The 18090-nt window shown below is 40.2% G+C and overlaps 2 protein-coding genes across 3 annotated transcripts in view; both read left to right on the top strand.

Moving 5' to 3' along the window:
* ndel1a (nudE neurodevelopment protein 1-like 1a) overlaps positions 1-11179 on the top strand; it is a 20003-nt gene extending 8824 nt beyond the window's left edge. Inside the window, exons 4-10 of one of the 2 annotated variants that reach the window (XM_061027946.1) lie at positions 2769-2917; positions 3670-3806; positions 3970-4143; positions 5264-5358; positions 5526-5671; positions 5836-5870; positions 9738-11179. In XM_061027946.1, coding sequence (XP_060883929.1) covers positions 2769-2917; positions 3670-3806; positions 3970-4143; positions 5264-5358; positions 5526-5671; positions 5836-5870; positions 9738-9748 — 747 coding nt within the window. In that variant the 3' untranslated portion in view covers positions 9749-11179. The remainder of the gene's footprint in view (positions 1-2768; positions 2918-3669; positions 3807-3969; positions 4144-5263; positions 5359-5525; positions 5672-5835; positions 5871-9737) is intronic. The other variant, XM_061027945.1, reaches the window with a different exon arrangement.
* A 3504-nt stretch (positions 11180-14683) lies between these two features.
* armc7 (armadillo repeat containing 7) lies at positions 14684-17444 on the top strand. Its single transcript, XM_061027944.1, has 3 exons — positions 14684-14855; positions 16647-16790; positions 16909-17444. Exons 1-3 carry the CDS (start codon positions 14768-14770, stop codon positions 17250-17252), a joined length of 576 nt encoding a protein of 191 aa, XP_060883927.1. The 5' UTR covers positions 14684-14767; the 3' UTR covers positions 17253-17444.
* The last annotated feature ends 646 nt before the right edge of the window (positions 17445-18090 follow it).

The following is an 18090-nucleotide window of genomic DNA, read 5'->3' as shown; positions in this document are numbered from 1 at the left end:
CAAACTCTGAGTTGTTTTCATTGTCAAACATGAGAGAAAATGTTGCATTGTGGGAGTCAGTCATGAAAACATTGGTAGCAGAATCTGCAATCAGCTAAATTATTATTTCGAACATCGATGTCGGTATTCCTCATTTTCCCGAATCAATGCATCTCTAGTTTGGGTTTAATTATTTCCCAGCTGCTGTGACTCAGCAATTTCCCAGTTTGGGATCAATTAAGTTCATCTATCTGAAGAAAATGTAGCTTTTACAATCCTACTACAGTTCAACATTTCACTTTGAATACTTTGTTGCTGTCGTGTCGTTTTCAAAGACCTTGGCTGTGAAAGCGGATATATTGGATTAATGATGAGAGCAGCATTGTGTATATATATGTGATCTGGATGATACATTAACCTCTGTTGGAAGTAAGTACAGCTTGTCTCTCCCCTTGAAATGAATATTTGATGCTCTTCTTTCTTATGTCACCGCTCGTCCTTGAGTGCGGTCTCTCGGGAGTGAAGTCAGGCTGCACCAGCTGCTGCTCCCCTGGATGCACTCACTACATATGTCTTTATTTTGTCTTCTGGACCTGCAGCTTTGTCTTTATGATTATAAGTAAAGACGTCCCGGGATATGTTGAGCTCACACCTGAGAGTGGTCGTCCTGCAGGTGGCACATTCTGTGCAATCTAAATGGAAATCTCTGTGCAGGAAGATGCAGAGGAAGCTTTTTTCTCAGCTTGTGTCGACCACCAGCTGCTCCGTCCTGAGCTGTGTGTGTGTGTGTGTGTGTGTGTGTGTGTGTGTGTGTGTGTGTGTGTGTGTGTGTGTGTGTGTGTGTGTGTGTGACCCTCATACATAATGCATTAGGTTGTGTCTCTCATTCTTATTCTCGCCCCATAATTACAGAGAGGCTGGGTCCGATTTTCCAACCCTGCAGGGGTGAGGTGTGTATGTGCCAAGGTGTCTGTCAGGTTCAGACGACTCACATCAGTGGAATATGAAGCCTTTGTTGTGAGATGAAACACAATGGGAGGATTGTTATGGGCAACTTTGTTCTGTTGTCTTTGTCAGGAATATGTTTTTTGAACTCCATAATGGAGCGCTGTTGGCTCAACGAGGCTTCATTCTCACATGACAGATTTCAGTGCAGACATGTCCTAAACAAAACAAAGAGGCGCTCAGAAACTTCATTTATTTTTCAGTTTATGAGTCTGTAAATTAGTCTGGTAGCTGGAGAGGTGCCCTTGAGCAAGACACTGAAACCCCCCCCCACCAGCTCAGGAGTGCTCGCTCAGCCCCCTCACTCTGACATCTCTCCATTAGTGCATGTCCACAGGATCCTGTTTGTGCATGTGTGTGTGTTCATGTCTCAACAACAGAGTGTAAAACTGAATTTCCCCTCTCGGGATTAATAAAGTATATCTCAAGAGACATAGACTATCATTGTTACTGACACGAGGAGGAGGCGGAGCCCTGTGGGCCTCATGAAGGACTGCCTGACTCTGCTCATAAAGTCAGAGTAGAACAAGCGGCAGACCGGGAGTTGATTTACGCTGATTCACCCATCACTGCAAAAAAAAAAACCAACAGCTGTATTTGGTGCTTATTTCCCACCCTGTTAGATATAGTTCAGTATTATGTCGTAGATTTTCTACATTTGAGCTGTTGAGTAGGATTTCTGGTTATATATATTTCTTTCTGATAGTGTTTGGGTTAGGACAGACATCGGCACATCGGAAAATAATGTGGCATGAACCGATGTCAGCAGCCGATGTTTTCTTTTTTTTGTTCCAAATCGATTAAATGCCGACGTCTTGTGCGCATAACGACTGATTCAGAGAAGAGGATTTTCTATTGAGCAGTTGAAGACAAACTCTGAGTTGTTTTCATTGTCAAACATGAGAGAAAATGTTGCATTGTGGGAGTCAGTCATGAAAACATTGGTAGCAGAATCTGCTAAATCAGCTAAATTGTTATTTCAAACATCGATATCGGTATCCCGAGCTTTCCCGAATCAATGCATCTCTAGTTTGGGTTTAATTATTTCCCACTGCTGTGACTCGTCAATTTCCCAGTTTGCGATCAATGAAGTTCATCTATCTGAAGAAAATGTAGCTTTTACAATCCTACTACACTTCAACATTTCATTTAGAAAACATGCAACTCTGAAAAAAACCACTGCAGTCTAAAAATGAAAGTTTGCATTTCATGAAAACACAGCTGACTTTTAGGAAAGAAAATCCTCACAAAACATCCAAGAAAACAACATTTTATCAAGAACAAACATTTTAGAAGACATTGCAAGAAGAATGTCTTGATTGTTTCTTTTTATTATGATATTGTTTTGGATCTGTGAAGATGTGTTGTGTATTTTTGTGTTTGCAACTTAAGGTCACCATACAAGAATACCAGGAAACAGTAATAAAATGTATATTTCACTGTCATGTGATGTGCCTCATGACTCTGTGAGCGGTTTGTGTGTGTGTCTGCAGCCGCTTCACACAGCAGCACAGTAACAGCAGATATAGGTCAGAAGCACAGACAGACCCAGCGGTACTTATCGAGCTGATTGTCTCAGAGCCGCTGCAAATATAGGTCACACTCACCATCGGCTGACTAACCGAACCGTGGGGAGGAAGGAAAATGAGGGTGGCACTGAAAAATGGATGATAGCGTGTTAGGGTGGTGTGTGTGTGTGTGTTTGAATCACGCTCTGATTAAAAAGCTGCTGCTGCCCGATCAGTGACATGCCATCGATATGTGCCGTCTCTCTCGTCCCTCAGGAGAAGCTGGAGCAGCAGTATTCTCAGAGCTACAAGCAGATCTCCATGCTGGAGGACGACCTCGGACAAACGCGCAGCATCAAGGAGCAGCTGCACAAATACGTGAGAGAGCTCGAGCAGTCCAACGACGACTTGGAGAGAGCCAAAAGGTCTGAGCTCTCAATGTTTGAAACCCCCGACTCATTTAATATTTACACTTTCTCCCATAAGAGGTTGATGTTCAGATGTAGGTTATCTGGTTTTTAAAGTCTTTTTAAATATAAATCAAGTATATCCTCTGAAAATAACTGTGAGTCATGACTGTCTACAATGGGTGTAACACCCGAGTCCCACTGTCTGTGATGTTTTCAGAGTTTTCAGAGACCTAGCTTCACTTTGTTTACATCGCCGGGACGGCCGGCTGACTCCTCCCCTCACGTATAAAAGTTGTTTAATTGAGGGACTAGAGAAAAGAAGAATAACATACTGTACTCACTGCTTAACTGTGTTTCTAGATCACGCTCATTTCAGGTAAATTTACATGCAGTGTGAAGATACGAGCATAATAAAGATCGCTAGCATTAGCATGCTAACACAACAATGCAGCGCGAGTTGTTTTGGTTTCATGCTGGTGCTCAAGGGCGACATCTGCTGGATCAAAAAAATCACATGTAAAGCATTTAAAGAGAATACCATGACTCAATAGCTGAATTAATTTGAGCTTCATCAGATCAATCAAATTGATCTCTTTAAATCAATCCTGTAAGAGCCGGGATCAATGAGTCCTAATTCCTACTTGAATAATCAGTGATCAGTAGAAAGGACGTATCGACGCCTTCCCCCTCAAGTCATTAATAGAACACAATTAATGAAATGTCAAGCTCAATGTTGCTTCCTTCATTTTCTCCTCTTTCTCCCTCAGAGCTACGATCTCGTCTCTGGAGAACTTCGAGCAGCGTCTGAATCAGGCCATCGAGAGGAACGCCTTCCTGGAGAGCGAGCTGGACGAGAAGGAGTCCCTGTTGGTCTCCGTGCAGCGATTAAAGGATGAAGCCAGGGGTGAGTATTGATTAGATTTCACTAACGAGGCGCGGGCGTCGATAAGCCCTCCAGCTCGTTAACATACAGCGGCTGAACTTCCCCCTCTCCTCTTCACTCGGTCGTGTTCAGGGAACTGTTTTGTGTCTAAATGTGTTTTTTCATTTTTTATTGTCCGGTGTAGATTTGCGCCAGGAGCTGGCCGTTAGGGAGAGACAGACGGATGTAAGCAGGATGTCGGCTCCGAGCTCGCCAACACAGGACAGCGAGAAGATGGATTCGGCGGTCCAGGCCTCTCTCTCGCTCCCCGCCACCCCGCTGAGCAAAGGTCTGGACAACGCCTTTGCCAACACAACAGGTAGGTAGCTGTGGCCTCGTTTTTCCCTAGAGTCTTGCGAGTGAAATCCAACAAGCAGCTGCCTTAAAGAGGACATATCATCCCCCTCCTCCACCTTTTCAAACAGTCCCCTCCTCCACCTTTTCAAACAGTCCCCCTGTGGTCTAAATGAAAGATCTGTGCTTTGGTCAAAATATAACATGAATCAAGCACCAGAGGAGGTTTGTGACCCTGTATAAACCAGCTCTCTCAGAACGCTCTGTTTTGGTGTGTGTGTCTCTTTAAATGTAATGACCCCGCCCCCTGAGTTTTCCCCGTAGACATCACTCCTCTGTAGAGAGAATAAAAATGGCGGACCTGTTCAAAAGTTTTGCTCTAGTCTGGGGGTGGAGTCCATGGGTGGAGATATCAGGGGAGGGGAGGGGATTTTTTTTTACCAGAATCCCACTGTGACATCACAAGGAGAGCACATTTGAAACAGAGCATTTTTCTCTGTGTTGTAAGACTTATGCAGACCACAAACAAAGGACTGGATGGTTTATTTAACATGTTGTGGGTCTGTAGACACTCAGGTTACCCAGATATATGTTCAGAAACACTGTAGAAGAGGATTTTTTTATAATATGTCTCCTTTAATATATTAAATGAATGTTGAGTTATTAGAAGAAGAGAGCGACTCTTGTGCTCTCAGACAGTTAAAGTTTACTCAAAGAGGGTAAAAATCTGCATCAATTATTGGCATGTTGTGGCATTAAAAACGTGGTAATGAATAAAAAGTCTTGAGGCAAAAACATTTAAAAATCTACAAAATTAAACTTTCTAAATCCAGCAGATTTTTAACACTTGTTCGTTTACATCCTGTCTTTGTAATACTTGAAACAATTTTGATTTACATGTTTTCATTCTTAAAGCAGCTTTAATCAAAAGTGTGTTTCACTGTGCAGCTTGTGACTCATGATGTTTCCTTTTTTTGGTTCAGTTACATCGCTCTGATGTTCTTTTTTTGGCAGCATCATGCCGCTGTGATCAGAGAAAATGCTGTAAAAACCTGCTGTACGCTAACACAGTTAGCAACAAGCTACATTGAGCATTCAGGAGCTAAAGATCTTTACCTGTTTGTCCGTTTCTGTCTCCCTCACAGCTCTATCAAACGGTTACGGCGGCAACTCCCCGTTGACTCCCTCGGCCAGAATATCCGCCCTCAACATCGTCAGTGATTTACTCCGTAAAGTCGGGGTGAGTCCGTCCCTCCTGATCTCCTCTTTCTAACATCTCAAAGTCTCCTTTTTCTTTTCTTTTCACCGACTTTGTGCAGAAAGTTTTTTTTTGCATTTTTGAATTTCAACCAGACACGGGCGCTTCTTCTTCTTCTTCATCTCTCTCTGTTAACGTCTCCTCTGCAGGCTCTGGAGTCCAAGCTCGCCGCCTGCAGGAACTTCGCCAAGGACCAGCGAGCCAGGAAGGTGTACGCTCTGGACAACAGCAACGCCCTCAACGCCAACACCACCAGCTACTCGCAGTCGCTCCACACGTCATACTTCGACAAAGCGTGAGTCAACCCTCCTCCGCCCCCCGCCCGCCCTGTCTGCGTTCATCTCTCAGTAATATGTTTACAATCTGGTGCGGTAATGTCTCCGGGTTGACTCGGATGGCGTGTTATGGTTAAAAGATGGCGTGCTATGTTTTGTGACTGATGTGCATTTCTCCCAGCAGGACAGAGGTGGTCACATTCCCTGCGTTGATTTTGGGTAATTTGAGCTCCTCCGCCTGTTCCTGAGAGCTTTGGGGTCGTTTGCATGCTGCTGTAGATGTTTTAAAAAAACAAAACTAACTTAAATAACCTTCCTGAGGGTTTGATGACATCATGACCACTAACTGTTTAATGGTGGCGGTTGTCGGGGGGTTTCCTGCTGCCTTTAACTCTGAGCTACATTCATATTTATCTGTCCTTTCTAAGTAGCAGCATCAGATTCTTGTGTTTTGTTTGCTCCAAAATGTGACTTTTAAAAGTTTTTTGTTGTAGTTTTTTGTCCTGATTGTTATCAGAGTGGTTTGCTCGGTGCTCGGTGGTTAGCTATAGGAGCGAGGAGGTTCCTGGTTTGAATCCCCGTCTGACAGAAGCCTCTCTGTGTGGAGTTTGCATGTTCTCCTCGTGCATGTGTGGGTTCTCTCCGGCTTCCTCCCACAGTCCAAACACATGCTCGTTAGGTTAACTGCTGACTCTGAATGTGAGTGTGAATGTGAGTGTGGCTGTTTGTCTGTCTCTATATGTCAGCTCTGTGATTGACTGCCGATCAGTCCAGGGTGTAACCCCCCCTCCCCCTCGCGACCCCGAACGGGAAAAGCGGTATAGATGATGGATGTTATCAGAATCCCAGAAGAAGAGACTTTCATCTAACGTGTGTGTGGATAAACTACTCGGCAGGTTGTGTACGAGAAATGTTCAAAAACTTCAGAATTGTTTTGTTTTTTTAAACTTGAGGGGTCTTTCACATGAAGAGGAGCTCTGTATTCAGTACAGGTGAAGGCAGGGTTCAGAACAGATGAGCTTTGAGCTAACATGCTAACATGCTAATGTTGCACCCTTGAAATGAACCGGTCAGAACTCGTCCATCTTCACTTTTAGCTACTTTTATTAAAGAAATTCCCCACAGCTTTACACACGCTTTGTTTTTCAGCCTACACACACCTCTGTGTCTCCTTCACTGAGCCTCTCTTAAAGGGCCAGCGTCTTAATCTTAACAGGTAGATAAAACACACAGTATTTACTGTTTACTCTTAGAAATATAAATTAACTTAAATACTTCTGGAAATTAAATTAGTCTAACTATACACACTGATATAACAAAATGACAGAAAAAAAAATGAAAATATGAAAAAGCATTTTCAGCGTGTTACACTGACATTGTGCTGTTTTTAATGAGATTTGGATTTGGAAAATCTTTATTGTCCCTGAGGGGTGATTCGGTTTGTAACAGAGGTCCATACAGGCAATACATCCTAAAAACAACACAAATACAAAATATATAACATAGAAACTTAACTACCATCATGGATATCATCATGATGGACGTGTGTGAGATAAGGGACACAAAGACCAACAGTCCAGAGTAAAAATGCCTGCAGCTTATTCAAAAACCCAACAGCTGATGGGACAAACGACCTCAGATGTCTGTTAGATTTCGCCCTCTTAACATAAGTCAACCTCCTCCCTGTCGGGCAGAAGTCTAAACTCTGCACGCAGGGGGTTCTGAGGGATGTTCAGTGTGTTGGAATTTGCTTATTTACAAACCCGACCTGAGGCTGACGGGTCAGTTTTATGAATGTCGTGTAAAGTTTCTCTTGTGTCGTCAAGTTTATTTCTATTGACAGTAGAGCTTTGCAGAGGAACGTCAGGCTATCTCTGGGAGTCCGGGAGATTTGTTGAGGAAGTGGAAATCGAATCACCTGAATGTCTAATGGTATGCGGCCTTTCTGTACCGCTGTCTCCCTCCTGTCTGCTGCTGGCGAGAGCGGCAGTGACACAGCTTGTTGAGTTTCTGCTGAGTTAGAGAGAACTGAAGAGGCAGAGCGTGCTTTATTGGAAATGAAAACACACAACAAGGTGACTGTCCCTCTGGATACAAAGCAGGATGTTTGTTATGTACACTACTCGCCGTGAGTCAGGAGGACGCCAGAGTCAGTTTGTCTCAGTCACTGTAGGAGAAGAAAACATCATGACGGTTAGAGAGCGAAGAGCTGAACCTCAAATATAACAAATGAAACACTCAGTATGTCAAGAACTGAACAGCTGTCAGTCTGACAGTTTTGCTTGTTTCCATAAGTCATGAGAAAAAAATTTAAACCAATGGGAGAAAGCCGTGAAAAATAAAAATCGGCCTGTTTTAGAGTTAAAAAGAAGACCACACTGGCCCTTCCCGTTTGCTTTTATTGACATTTTCCCGCCAGATTTCATTCAGCGTTGAACACATTTTTTCCCCCCAGTTATGACTCAGACTTAAAACCATCCAGGGGAGACTTAGTCCAAACTTTAACCCACAAAGGAAACCAGTTCAGCCAGTTCAGTCAGGATAACTCTGCAGACTCCGCCCACTTTTCTTGTGTTCACGTTCTATTTTTAGAAAAAACACATAAGACACATCGTCTTTGTGTCGCCGCTGCAGATTCTAATCAAGTGAGCGGACAGGGAAGTTCAGATAAACGAGAGGATGAAGATTTTATTATCTGACAGTTTGAGACGTTTTAAAAAAAAAAAATCTATTTTCAGTTTAAATACTTTATCTGCCAGGAAAAGGAAGAAACAGTGTAGGTTTGTAATTATATTTTTTCATTTAAACAAGAACATGAGAAGAGAATAGAACACCTTATTATCATTGCAAAGGTGTGCTCTGACATGTCAGTGCCTCGTCTTCTCTCAGTGTGAGGAGGAAAACAGCGATCACTAAATATTAATACAAGTCAGTGGTCGTGGTTATTCTACTTTATTGATCACATCTAGACAGAGTTCAGCTCCTTAATGGGTAGAAACTGTCGAGCAATCAGGAGGTTGAGACACATTGGCTCTATGCAGTGTTCTTAAAGGGATACTTCACCCGTTGAAACATGAATCTGTATCGACGTTCGGTCATATATGTAGAAATGTGAAATACATTTTGAAGTTGGTGCCTTCTTGGCCGAGAAAAGGCTGAAAGTGTCTTTTTGGCTCATGTGGATGAAAGACACCAAATCCCAGAATGCACAGCACCGCAGGCCACTCCCACTAAGGTACTCTATTTCAGAATCAGAATCAGAAATACTTTATTAATCCCAGAGGGAAATTCGATCGTTACAGTTTCTCCAAAATACCTCCATAAAAAAACCCGACAGGTCGGTCTTGTGTCGCGGCGGCCCCCGGCGGCCCCCGGCGGCCCCCAGCAGGCCCCCGGCGGCCAGGTTTCTAATGATACAAAGCTTAATGCAAATGGATGAAGTATCCCTTTAAGAAGTAGAGCTGCTGCTGTGCCTTCAGCGGAGGTTTTCACAGCATCAGAACGAAGGAAAATACGACTCTGTATTTCATAAGGAACATGCAGTCGAACTTAAACGTTGAAATTTAAATTAGAAAGAAAACCAAAAGTTTGCATTATGTCATGATTTATTCTCCTATTTCAAACTTATTTCAGAATCAGAATCAGAATCTGGGTTTATTGCCAAATACATTTACACATACAAAGAATCTGACTTGGTGTATTGGTGCTAAACAATTAACAAGGAAATAAAGCAGAACTAGCAACAACTTAAATAATACAGAATAAGAAGCTATTACAATATATAAAATATAATTTAATTTAAAAATGTAGAATATAAAATGTAAAATGTAAAAAATAAATATAAAAAACACAAAATGTACAAAAGGTGCGATGTAGGACCTTTGTAGACGTTTCTGACTTTTCTTGACCCTCCTGGGCTTCCGTACTAATCAGCTTGTTTAATAGTTGCTGGTGCTGAGGGGACTTTCTTTAACTGGATTATATCACTGGGAAACCGTCTTGCTAACTGGTCACATCTCTTCTTGGTTCCAGTATAAATGATTTTAATCATTTCTGATTTGAACGTTTTGTCTTTTTGTCTTCCAGCCGGCCGGTGAACGGACTGAAGCCTGGAGCTCTGACGGCCATCACCGTCCCCCCTGCTGCCTCCTCCCCGGGCTTAGTGCCCCTGACTGTGTGACATTAAACCCCCCCCCCCCACAAACACCCAACACACCCGTTGTGCACTTGAAATAAAAAACCTAAATATTTAAAGAGACGGACAACGAGGGAACACAAATGTCTGATACTGTAAAAACGTTGTGGATGTTCTGTAAAGTCTGGACCCTTCACGTCCTCTCTCACTCTTTGTTCTTACTCGACTCTCGTTCTGTAACTAACGGGTCCCTGTCTGTTCATTTGACGTGTTACTGTTCCTGCTCTCAAGACGGCGCCACATCGACTCCTTCAAAGATTTCCTGACGAACTTAAAGTCTTCATATGTGATTTTTCACACTTAAATATAATATAAATCAAGTATATCCTCTGAAAATAACTCTGTGAGTCATGACTGTCTACAATGGGTGTAACACCCGAGTCCCACTGTCTGTGATGTTTTCAGAGTTTTCAGAGTCCTATCTTCACTTTGTTTACATCACCCGGACGGCCGGCTGACTCCTCCCCTCGTGTATAAAAGTTGTTTAATTGAGGGACTAGAGAAAAGAAGAATAACATACTGTACTCACTGCTTAACTGTGTTTCTAGATCACGCTCATTTCAGGTAAATTTACATGCAGTGTGAAGATACGAGCATAATAAAGATCGCTAGCATTAGCATGCTAACACAACAATGCAGCGCGAGTTGTTTTGGTTTCATGCTGGTGCTCAAGGGCGACATCTGCTGGATCAAAAAAATCACATATAAAGCCTTTAACTCTGATTTGTGAAACATTATGCAATTAAAAAAAAAAAGTCTTCTTAGCTGCTAAATGTGGTCAACTTTTACGAGCAATAACGTTTGTATTCGGACAGAAACGAGCACTAATATCACCGAAACTATGAACAGAAAATAACCGGGTTAATGTGCAGATGTCCCCGATAATCTGCTTTAATTATTGATGTTTGAAAATGTCCAACAGGCGGATGTTTTAAACATGATCTGTTTCCTCCTGACCCTTGTTCATAATGTTTTTATCTCTTTTTGGTTTAAATGTCGTCTAAAAGAAGGGGCGTCTTTGTGTCGTTGTCGTGCGTCTAACACACCACCTTTCCTCTGAGCCATGTGACATGATGTGTACAGCTTTTGGTCATATTGATCGTTATTTATCGACTGGGAGGAGACGTCGCCGGTTAAACGAGCGTTCTCGTATCGTGTAGTTGAAGTGTTTTATCTGACGTTTTTTTGGGGGGGATTTTATTACTCAGCACATTTTTCAGTACTGTACAGGAAGAGCAGGTGAAGCACTTTGACTTTGTGTGAACTCAATTTTATTTAAGTGCAATATCACTTATTTTGTACGGAAGACGAACAGCCGTGCTTGCAATTTCTTTTTTTTTGTACAATATCGCAAAATCTTAAAATGTGTCCTTACTTGATTGGATAACAAACTTCATGTGATAAAAATGTTCTCTTGAAAATGCTCACTCTGAGAAGTAGCCTCGAGTGGTTTTCTTGAGATATGGAGGAAATTAAGTCCGTATATTAAAAACGAGCTTTGGTATCTCAAGATCTTGAAATCACTTTGGATCTCGAGGTCACGGCAACGCTCAGCTGTTTTCATCTTCAGTAGTTGGTTTTAGTTTCTGGGTTTAATTTATATCTGATTTTTTTTCACGGCATGTTTTCATTAAAGATGTTTACATCTGTAACTGTGTGTTCTGTTTCAATCAGCTCTGACTGTGGAGGAAACGAATGCTGCAGAACAACTGTGAACATTTCATTTCTTTGTGATATATCGATAAAATTGTGATTTATTGTGCAGCCATACCGAACATTAAGTAACAATTTATCCCTTAACGGTTCATTTTGGATTTCCAGTCGTCAGGCTAAAATGTCTGGAGATCTTCAGTACATGAAAGAGAGAAGCAACTTTTTGTAACCAGATAAATTACTTTAAATGATTACTCACTAACTGCAGTCATAGCAAGTAAAGTTTTCTATTTACTCTTTTAAACATTTTTCATCTTCTCTGCAGATTATAAAAGATAAAAAAGTTTTTCAATAACTAAAACAGACTGACCTTGTTATAAAATCTATTCTATTAATTATCAAGCAGCCATCAGCTTTAATTGATTCCAGTTCAAAGTTAAAATGAAATAAAATCTGCAGGTTGTTTTTTTTAAACTTGCTAGAATTGAAAATAATCACAGCATCCTCGTGTTTTTTCTTGATTAAACAGATTTGAGGAAAAAGGTTTCATGATTCTACATCATGATTTAAACTTCTGATTTAATGGATGAAAACCCACTGAAGGTTAAAATAAATCATGTTTAAAAAAAATCTAACACTGCCCTCTGCTGGACAAAGATGTTAATGCAACAAAAAGAAGGCAGAATGTGTAATGATGATTTGAGCACTTTGCTCATTTAATTCTTCATATCCATGTCTCAAAACAGACACATAATACATGATAACATTTCCCGTTCATGTTTGTGAATTACACAAAATACATTTAGCCGTCTTCCACTGACGCTGCATTCATAAAACGCAGAACTGTTTGACCTCTTGCACCGCAGCTGTCCCACTGATAACTTGAGTTTTGTTTACAGGAAATGTATACGGGAGGATTATTAAACACATCCATTAGTGAACCCAGACTCGAGGCAGAGTATTTAAAAGCCCTGATTAGTCAACTTTGTACCAGAGGGTGTTATGTTCACATCTGCCTCCGTGCAGCAGTGAGGTCAGTAAAAGTCCAGCGTGTGGTTCAGCCGCTTCCTGTTCTCTTCTCAGCCGCCTCCTCTAGCTGTCTCTGCCTCCTCACCAGTATCTCCATCCTTTTGGCTTCATTTCTCGCTCGCTCCTGAGCTCTCAGCTCCTCCACATCTTCCAAGAATCGGTGCCTGCAGGACGGAGGGAAATGTTGTGTAGATGTTTGATTTTTTTTTTTAAGGCAAGAGGCGCTGATAAATACATGTTTGGCATTTTGATCTCTGCAGGTAAAAAAATCCATTAAGGCACTGGTTACTTCCTGAACCCCCAAGATACAGGAGTGGATTGATAGTAGGGCTGGGTCATATGGACCAAAACTCATATCTTGATATGGATTAGGAGAATGGCAATACTCGATATATATCGATATGTATTTTATTAACAGTGAAAACACATGAAAAACAAACTACCTGTTTGTGAATTTAAAAAGTAATATTATAAAATAAAATGTTCCTTAAATACAATAAAAGAGAGAGAGAGGAGGAGCAGGGTTAAGAGGGACAGACAGTCAGTCATCAGTGAGATGAGAAAAAGGTGACCTGCCACCTCTGTAACGTTATTTTAATGCAACTTAAACTATATCGATATTAACGATATTGTCTTACCCTATATCTTGTTTGAAAATATATATTGATATAAAACTCGATATATTTCCCAGCCCTAACTGATAGTGTAAATGATATTTATGTTATGGAAAGGATTACTTTTTGTTTGTGTCTGCAGAAAGGTGACCACAACCAAGGACCTTGTTAAATTGTCTAATCTTAGCAAACTTCATTAGCTTTGACTTTCTCTGATGTGTTTTGAATGAATCCTGTGTATACACTTTATCTCTCCCACATTGTACTTAGTTTTAAGTTTTAGTTTTTTAATGTTTAAAAACAACAACTGAGGACTGCAGAGGAAGTTCACCTGTTTCTCTGTCTCAGTGCTGTGTGATATTATCTGCTGCTGAAAAGCTAATTTAAATCATTTCCAAAGCAAAAAGCAAAAACTTGGCTATGTGAAAAATAAAGAGCCAAAGGAAGTATCTAACACCTACCTTACTGAAATATGGCCTTTTATAAACAACTCAAAATCCGGGACATTCATCAAATCAAATTAATTGTAACTCAAATGTAACTCAAATAAATAATAAATAATAATAACAAATAATAAATACATAAATAATAATAATAATAATAATAAATACATAAATATAATAACAAATAATAATAATAAATACATAAATAATAATAATAATAATAAATAAATAAATAAATAATAATAATATTATAAAAATAATAATAAATAAATAATAATAATATTATAAAAATAATAATAAATAATAATAAATAACTCAAATGTCGAGATTTGGACTTGGATTGATCCATAACACTACTTAATACTCAAATAAAGAGGTTTATAGTTGAAGTGGTTTTAGGGTTTAGTTACTCTTTAAAACATGAGGAGGGGACACATAGATGAGACACAACCACCGGAAGCTGATCTGCTGTTATAAAGGTGCATTATGTAACACTGCAAAACACACTATGTTGAAGGTCTTGACTCTTCCAGGTGATGATTTATAAAAACCCACATTACACACAACATGCAGTGAATCATAAAGTTACCTGTTAAAGAAAACTGTAGCGAGTCCGACGACCAGGGTCCCGAACAGAATCGGTTTGGTGAGACGCTTCCCGGCGGACAGTTGGTGGTGCTGCTTCATTATAAAGAAACCCAGAGAGAAGACTACAGGAGGAAATATGAAGAGAAACGTGAGCTGACCTTACTGGTGTCCATTAGCTACGTGACTGTTCGTTACACACCCCCTTCTTCTTCTTCGCGTTTCTCACCGATAACGACTTCCGGTTCCCAATTTTATTTAATAAAATAATCTAAAAAACATCATAATTACGCTTTAACCACCCGTGTTGATCACACACGTAGTTTAGTTTGTGTTTAACTGATTTCACAAACATTTTAGTTGACATAGAGTTATTAAAAAAAAAAAAAAACGGTTCACGTTAAGGCGGAACCATGTGAAGGCGGAACCATGTCGTAGTACGGACGGATTTCAGAGTCGGACAAAAACAACATGTGATAGCTTGTTTGTATTATTTTTCCTTCGTTTAAGCGCTTTTTGATTCTATTTTTGTTGGTTTTTCAAAACGTCGATGTAGTAAAATCTGGAGTTAAAGCTAAGCTAAAGCTAAAGCTAACGATGTGGAAGAAGAAACCGTGTGAAGGTTCAGATCGGTTTGAATATTTACAAACTCTGGTCGGTGAGTTTCAGGACACCGACAGTGAAGGTGAGTTCAGATACTGATTCTAAACGTCTATGCAGGTTAACTCTGTACAAGTAAAGAGATCCTTTAGTGACTTTTCGATTTCCCTGGAGTAAAAAGTATTAAGTTGATCTCGTTGTTCCTGTATTTGTTTTTCATTTTGAAGAAGATATTGACCTCCGGGTCTGAATTAAAGGATAAAGATAAAGCTACATATTTCTGTCTTATTATATTATTGTCTTTGCTGTTTTAGTCTTTTAAGATTTGTTCTGTTGTTGACCGATTCTGTTTTTATTTCCTGTCTGTCATTCTTCTGTGACTCACTTTGGGCTGTAAGCTTTTATGTATGAAAAAGTGCTTTATAGGTACATTTGAGTAAAGTTGGTTATAAAGTATAAATGGAACAAATTAAACACCTTGAACTAAATGTAAATGTGTAAACATAAACATAATAAACATGTAAACATAAAATCTGACACAAAACTTCACCCCCATAAAACACATGACCTGCTTCATTATTATTATTACTAACATTGTATTATTATTATTATTATTATTTAGATTGTACATTCTATATATTTTATTATATTATTATATTAGTCTATATTATATAACATTTCATTATATTACACTATATTGTTCATATTGCACTATATTATATTATATTATATAACTGCACTCTGCATTACTGTGGTACAACACTGCTTCTCTTCTCTGCTGTTTACATTACTTGCTGCTATTTATCATACCAAGTCACTTTAATCATCACTTGTCACTTTATCTTTTCATTCTCTGCAAATACTGTCTCAATTCCCCCCAGTTAACTTCATCATTCATTTTGTACTGTATATACCCCCTGTTTTTATTTTTATTTATCTTATCTATTCTGTTTAATGTGTATTTTGAGCTTTCTTGTCTGTAACGCCCGAATTTCCCCTCTGGGGATCAGTAAAGTATTATCCTATCCTATCCTAAACAGAAGTCTTATTAGTTTGTCTACAGCTTTTTAACTATCAAGACAGGTTGGACTGAAGGGCCGCCCGTCATATCGTACCACTTTAGTTGATCTCCTCCAGCATGCATAGGGTTTTAGCGGTGCCGCCCTAAGTTGGTTCATCTACTTATTAAAAAATGTAACTTTCTCTACAGAAAATCTATTCTGCGGGGTCCCTCAAGGCTCTGTCCTAGACCCCATTCTTTTCTACATTTACATGCTCCCGCTCAAAAATCATGGAAAAGCACAAGATTTCTTACCACTGTTATGCAGATGATACCCAGCTCTATCTACCCATAAAACCCCAAAAACCTCCAAAACCTATCAGACTTTAATTCAATCAGACAGTGACATCGAATGCTGGTTGCCCCAAAATTTCTTACAACTGAATGAAAGCAAAACCAAAGTGTTTTTTTTGTTTTGTTCCATGAACAGCACGTTTGCCAGCTGTTGCTGTTTTTAAATGTGCTTTACAAATAAATGTAATATGGTTGAATACCCCTCTGATTATCTCTAGGGATGAAACAATACCTCACAATACTATTAAAAGCATAAACTAAATTTAGCTTTGTATTTAAATAAACCTTTCAAATATTTTTCAACCATCTCATTCCTCATCTGACACTTCAAATTTGAACCTTTTATCGCTCTCTGGTGGACAAAATAATACGGTTTTTAAATGACCTTAAACCTCAGATTTATTATTCTATAAAACAACCTTTTGTTTTTGACATGACTGCCCATGTTCTCTCATGTTATTATATTTTTTTTTTATTGTTATTACTTTTTTGTTGCTTTATTAACTCGTATCTCTGCATCAGAGGCAAAGGAGCAGGTGCTGGCTAACCTGGCCAACTTTGCATATGACCCAAACAACATGGAGTATCTGAAGGAGCTGCAAGTGACCGACCTCTTCTTGGACATGCTCACTGAGGACAATGAAAACTTTGTGGAGTTTGGGATGGGTGAGTGTTGAAGTAACAAGCAAATGTTCATCATCTCTCTTTCACTGTTTTTTTAAATTGTGCATACTGTCTCCATTATCAAAAAGTCAACCTCTCTTTGTGTGTGTCACGTTGTCAGGGGGGCTGTGTAACCTGAGCATGGACCCTGAATGCAGAGACATCATCCTGCAGAACAGCGGCATCAGCTTAGTCACCAATTGTCTGTCGAGCCGGAGAGAAGAGACCGTCCTGTCAGCCATCACCATACTCATGAACCTCACCACGGCCTCCTCGCGCTCCGAGATCACCGACCCGGCCATCCTGCAGTGCATGCTGCGTTTCTCTCTCTCGGAGAGCCCCCGCCTCAGAAACCTGGCCGCTGTGTTCCTGCAGGACTGCTGCAGCGAGGAGCAGGTGGCCCGAGCGGAGCAGCAGATGCAGGGACAACAGAGCGCGGTCGGTATCCCGCTGCCAAAAGACTAAAGAGACAGCTGGGGAATTCATGTGGGAGATCTTTGAGGACTCTGGATCTGTTTGCTCTCTATGAGAGTTTAAGAACTATTTTTAGCTCATGACTAAAACGACGTCGACAGTATGGTTGAACATTTTGTCACAAAGCCTGTGTCATAAATCTGCTAATTTAAATGTATGAATTACAACCACAATTTCCTAGTTTGGGATCAATAAAGTAATTCTATTCTAAAGTGTTGTGCACTTTTTTGCCACAAGAGGGCGATGGTATAGTTTTTTTAAAATGAAACACTTACCGACCACACACATTATGAGTTCCTTAAAGATTAATAAGGTTAATTACTAATGATACAAAAACAGCATTTGTTTAATTAAGTTACAACAAATTCCAAACTGTTTGCCAAAAAACGTTCCAGGGAGAGAAGCTGCTGAAGTCTCACCTCCTGTTTTTCCTAAAGATGTAAATTCCTTTGGCTTTGCACTGAATTCTTCAGACCTGCTGTGGATACTGGAGCGTGTTCAAACAAATCATTGGACTCATGCACTTGGCGCTCCGTATAAATCCTGAAACATTAAACCCGATCCCAAAATATGTCAAATAAAGAAACGTTAAATAAACTCTGCGGCTCCCGGTGAAGAGCCAGGAGCTCCGTTTGTTTTCTCCTGGACTTTTTAGGAGCTATTTCTGGGCCGAGTCCTTCAGGTCTAGACAGAAGACGACATCCGATCCTGCAGAGCGGCTCCGGCTTGGACTGCACATGTAGCTCGATTCAGACTGCGGAGGAAATTCTTCACAGCTTTGAGTGTGTGTTTCTGTGATATTTTTCCTCATTTGGAGAATCCCACAGAG

The sequence above is a fragment of the Labrus mixtus genome, chromosome 21, assembly GCF_963584025.1.
Source record: "Labrus mixtus chromosome 21, fLabMix1.1, whole genome shotgun sequence".
Taxonomy (NCBI): domain Eukaryota; kingdom Metazoa; phylum Chordata; class Actinopteri; order Labriformes; family Labridae; genus Labrus; species Labrus mixtus.
Note: the sequence above shows the minus strand (reverse complement) of the source record. Positions and strands in the feature narration are given on the sequence as shown.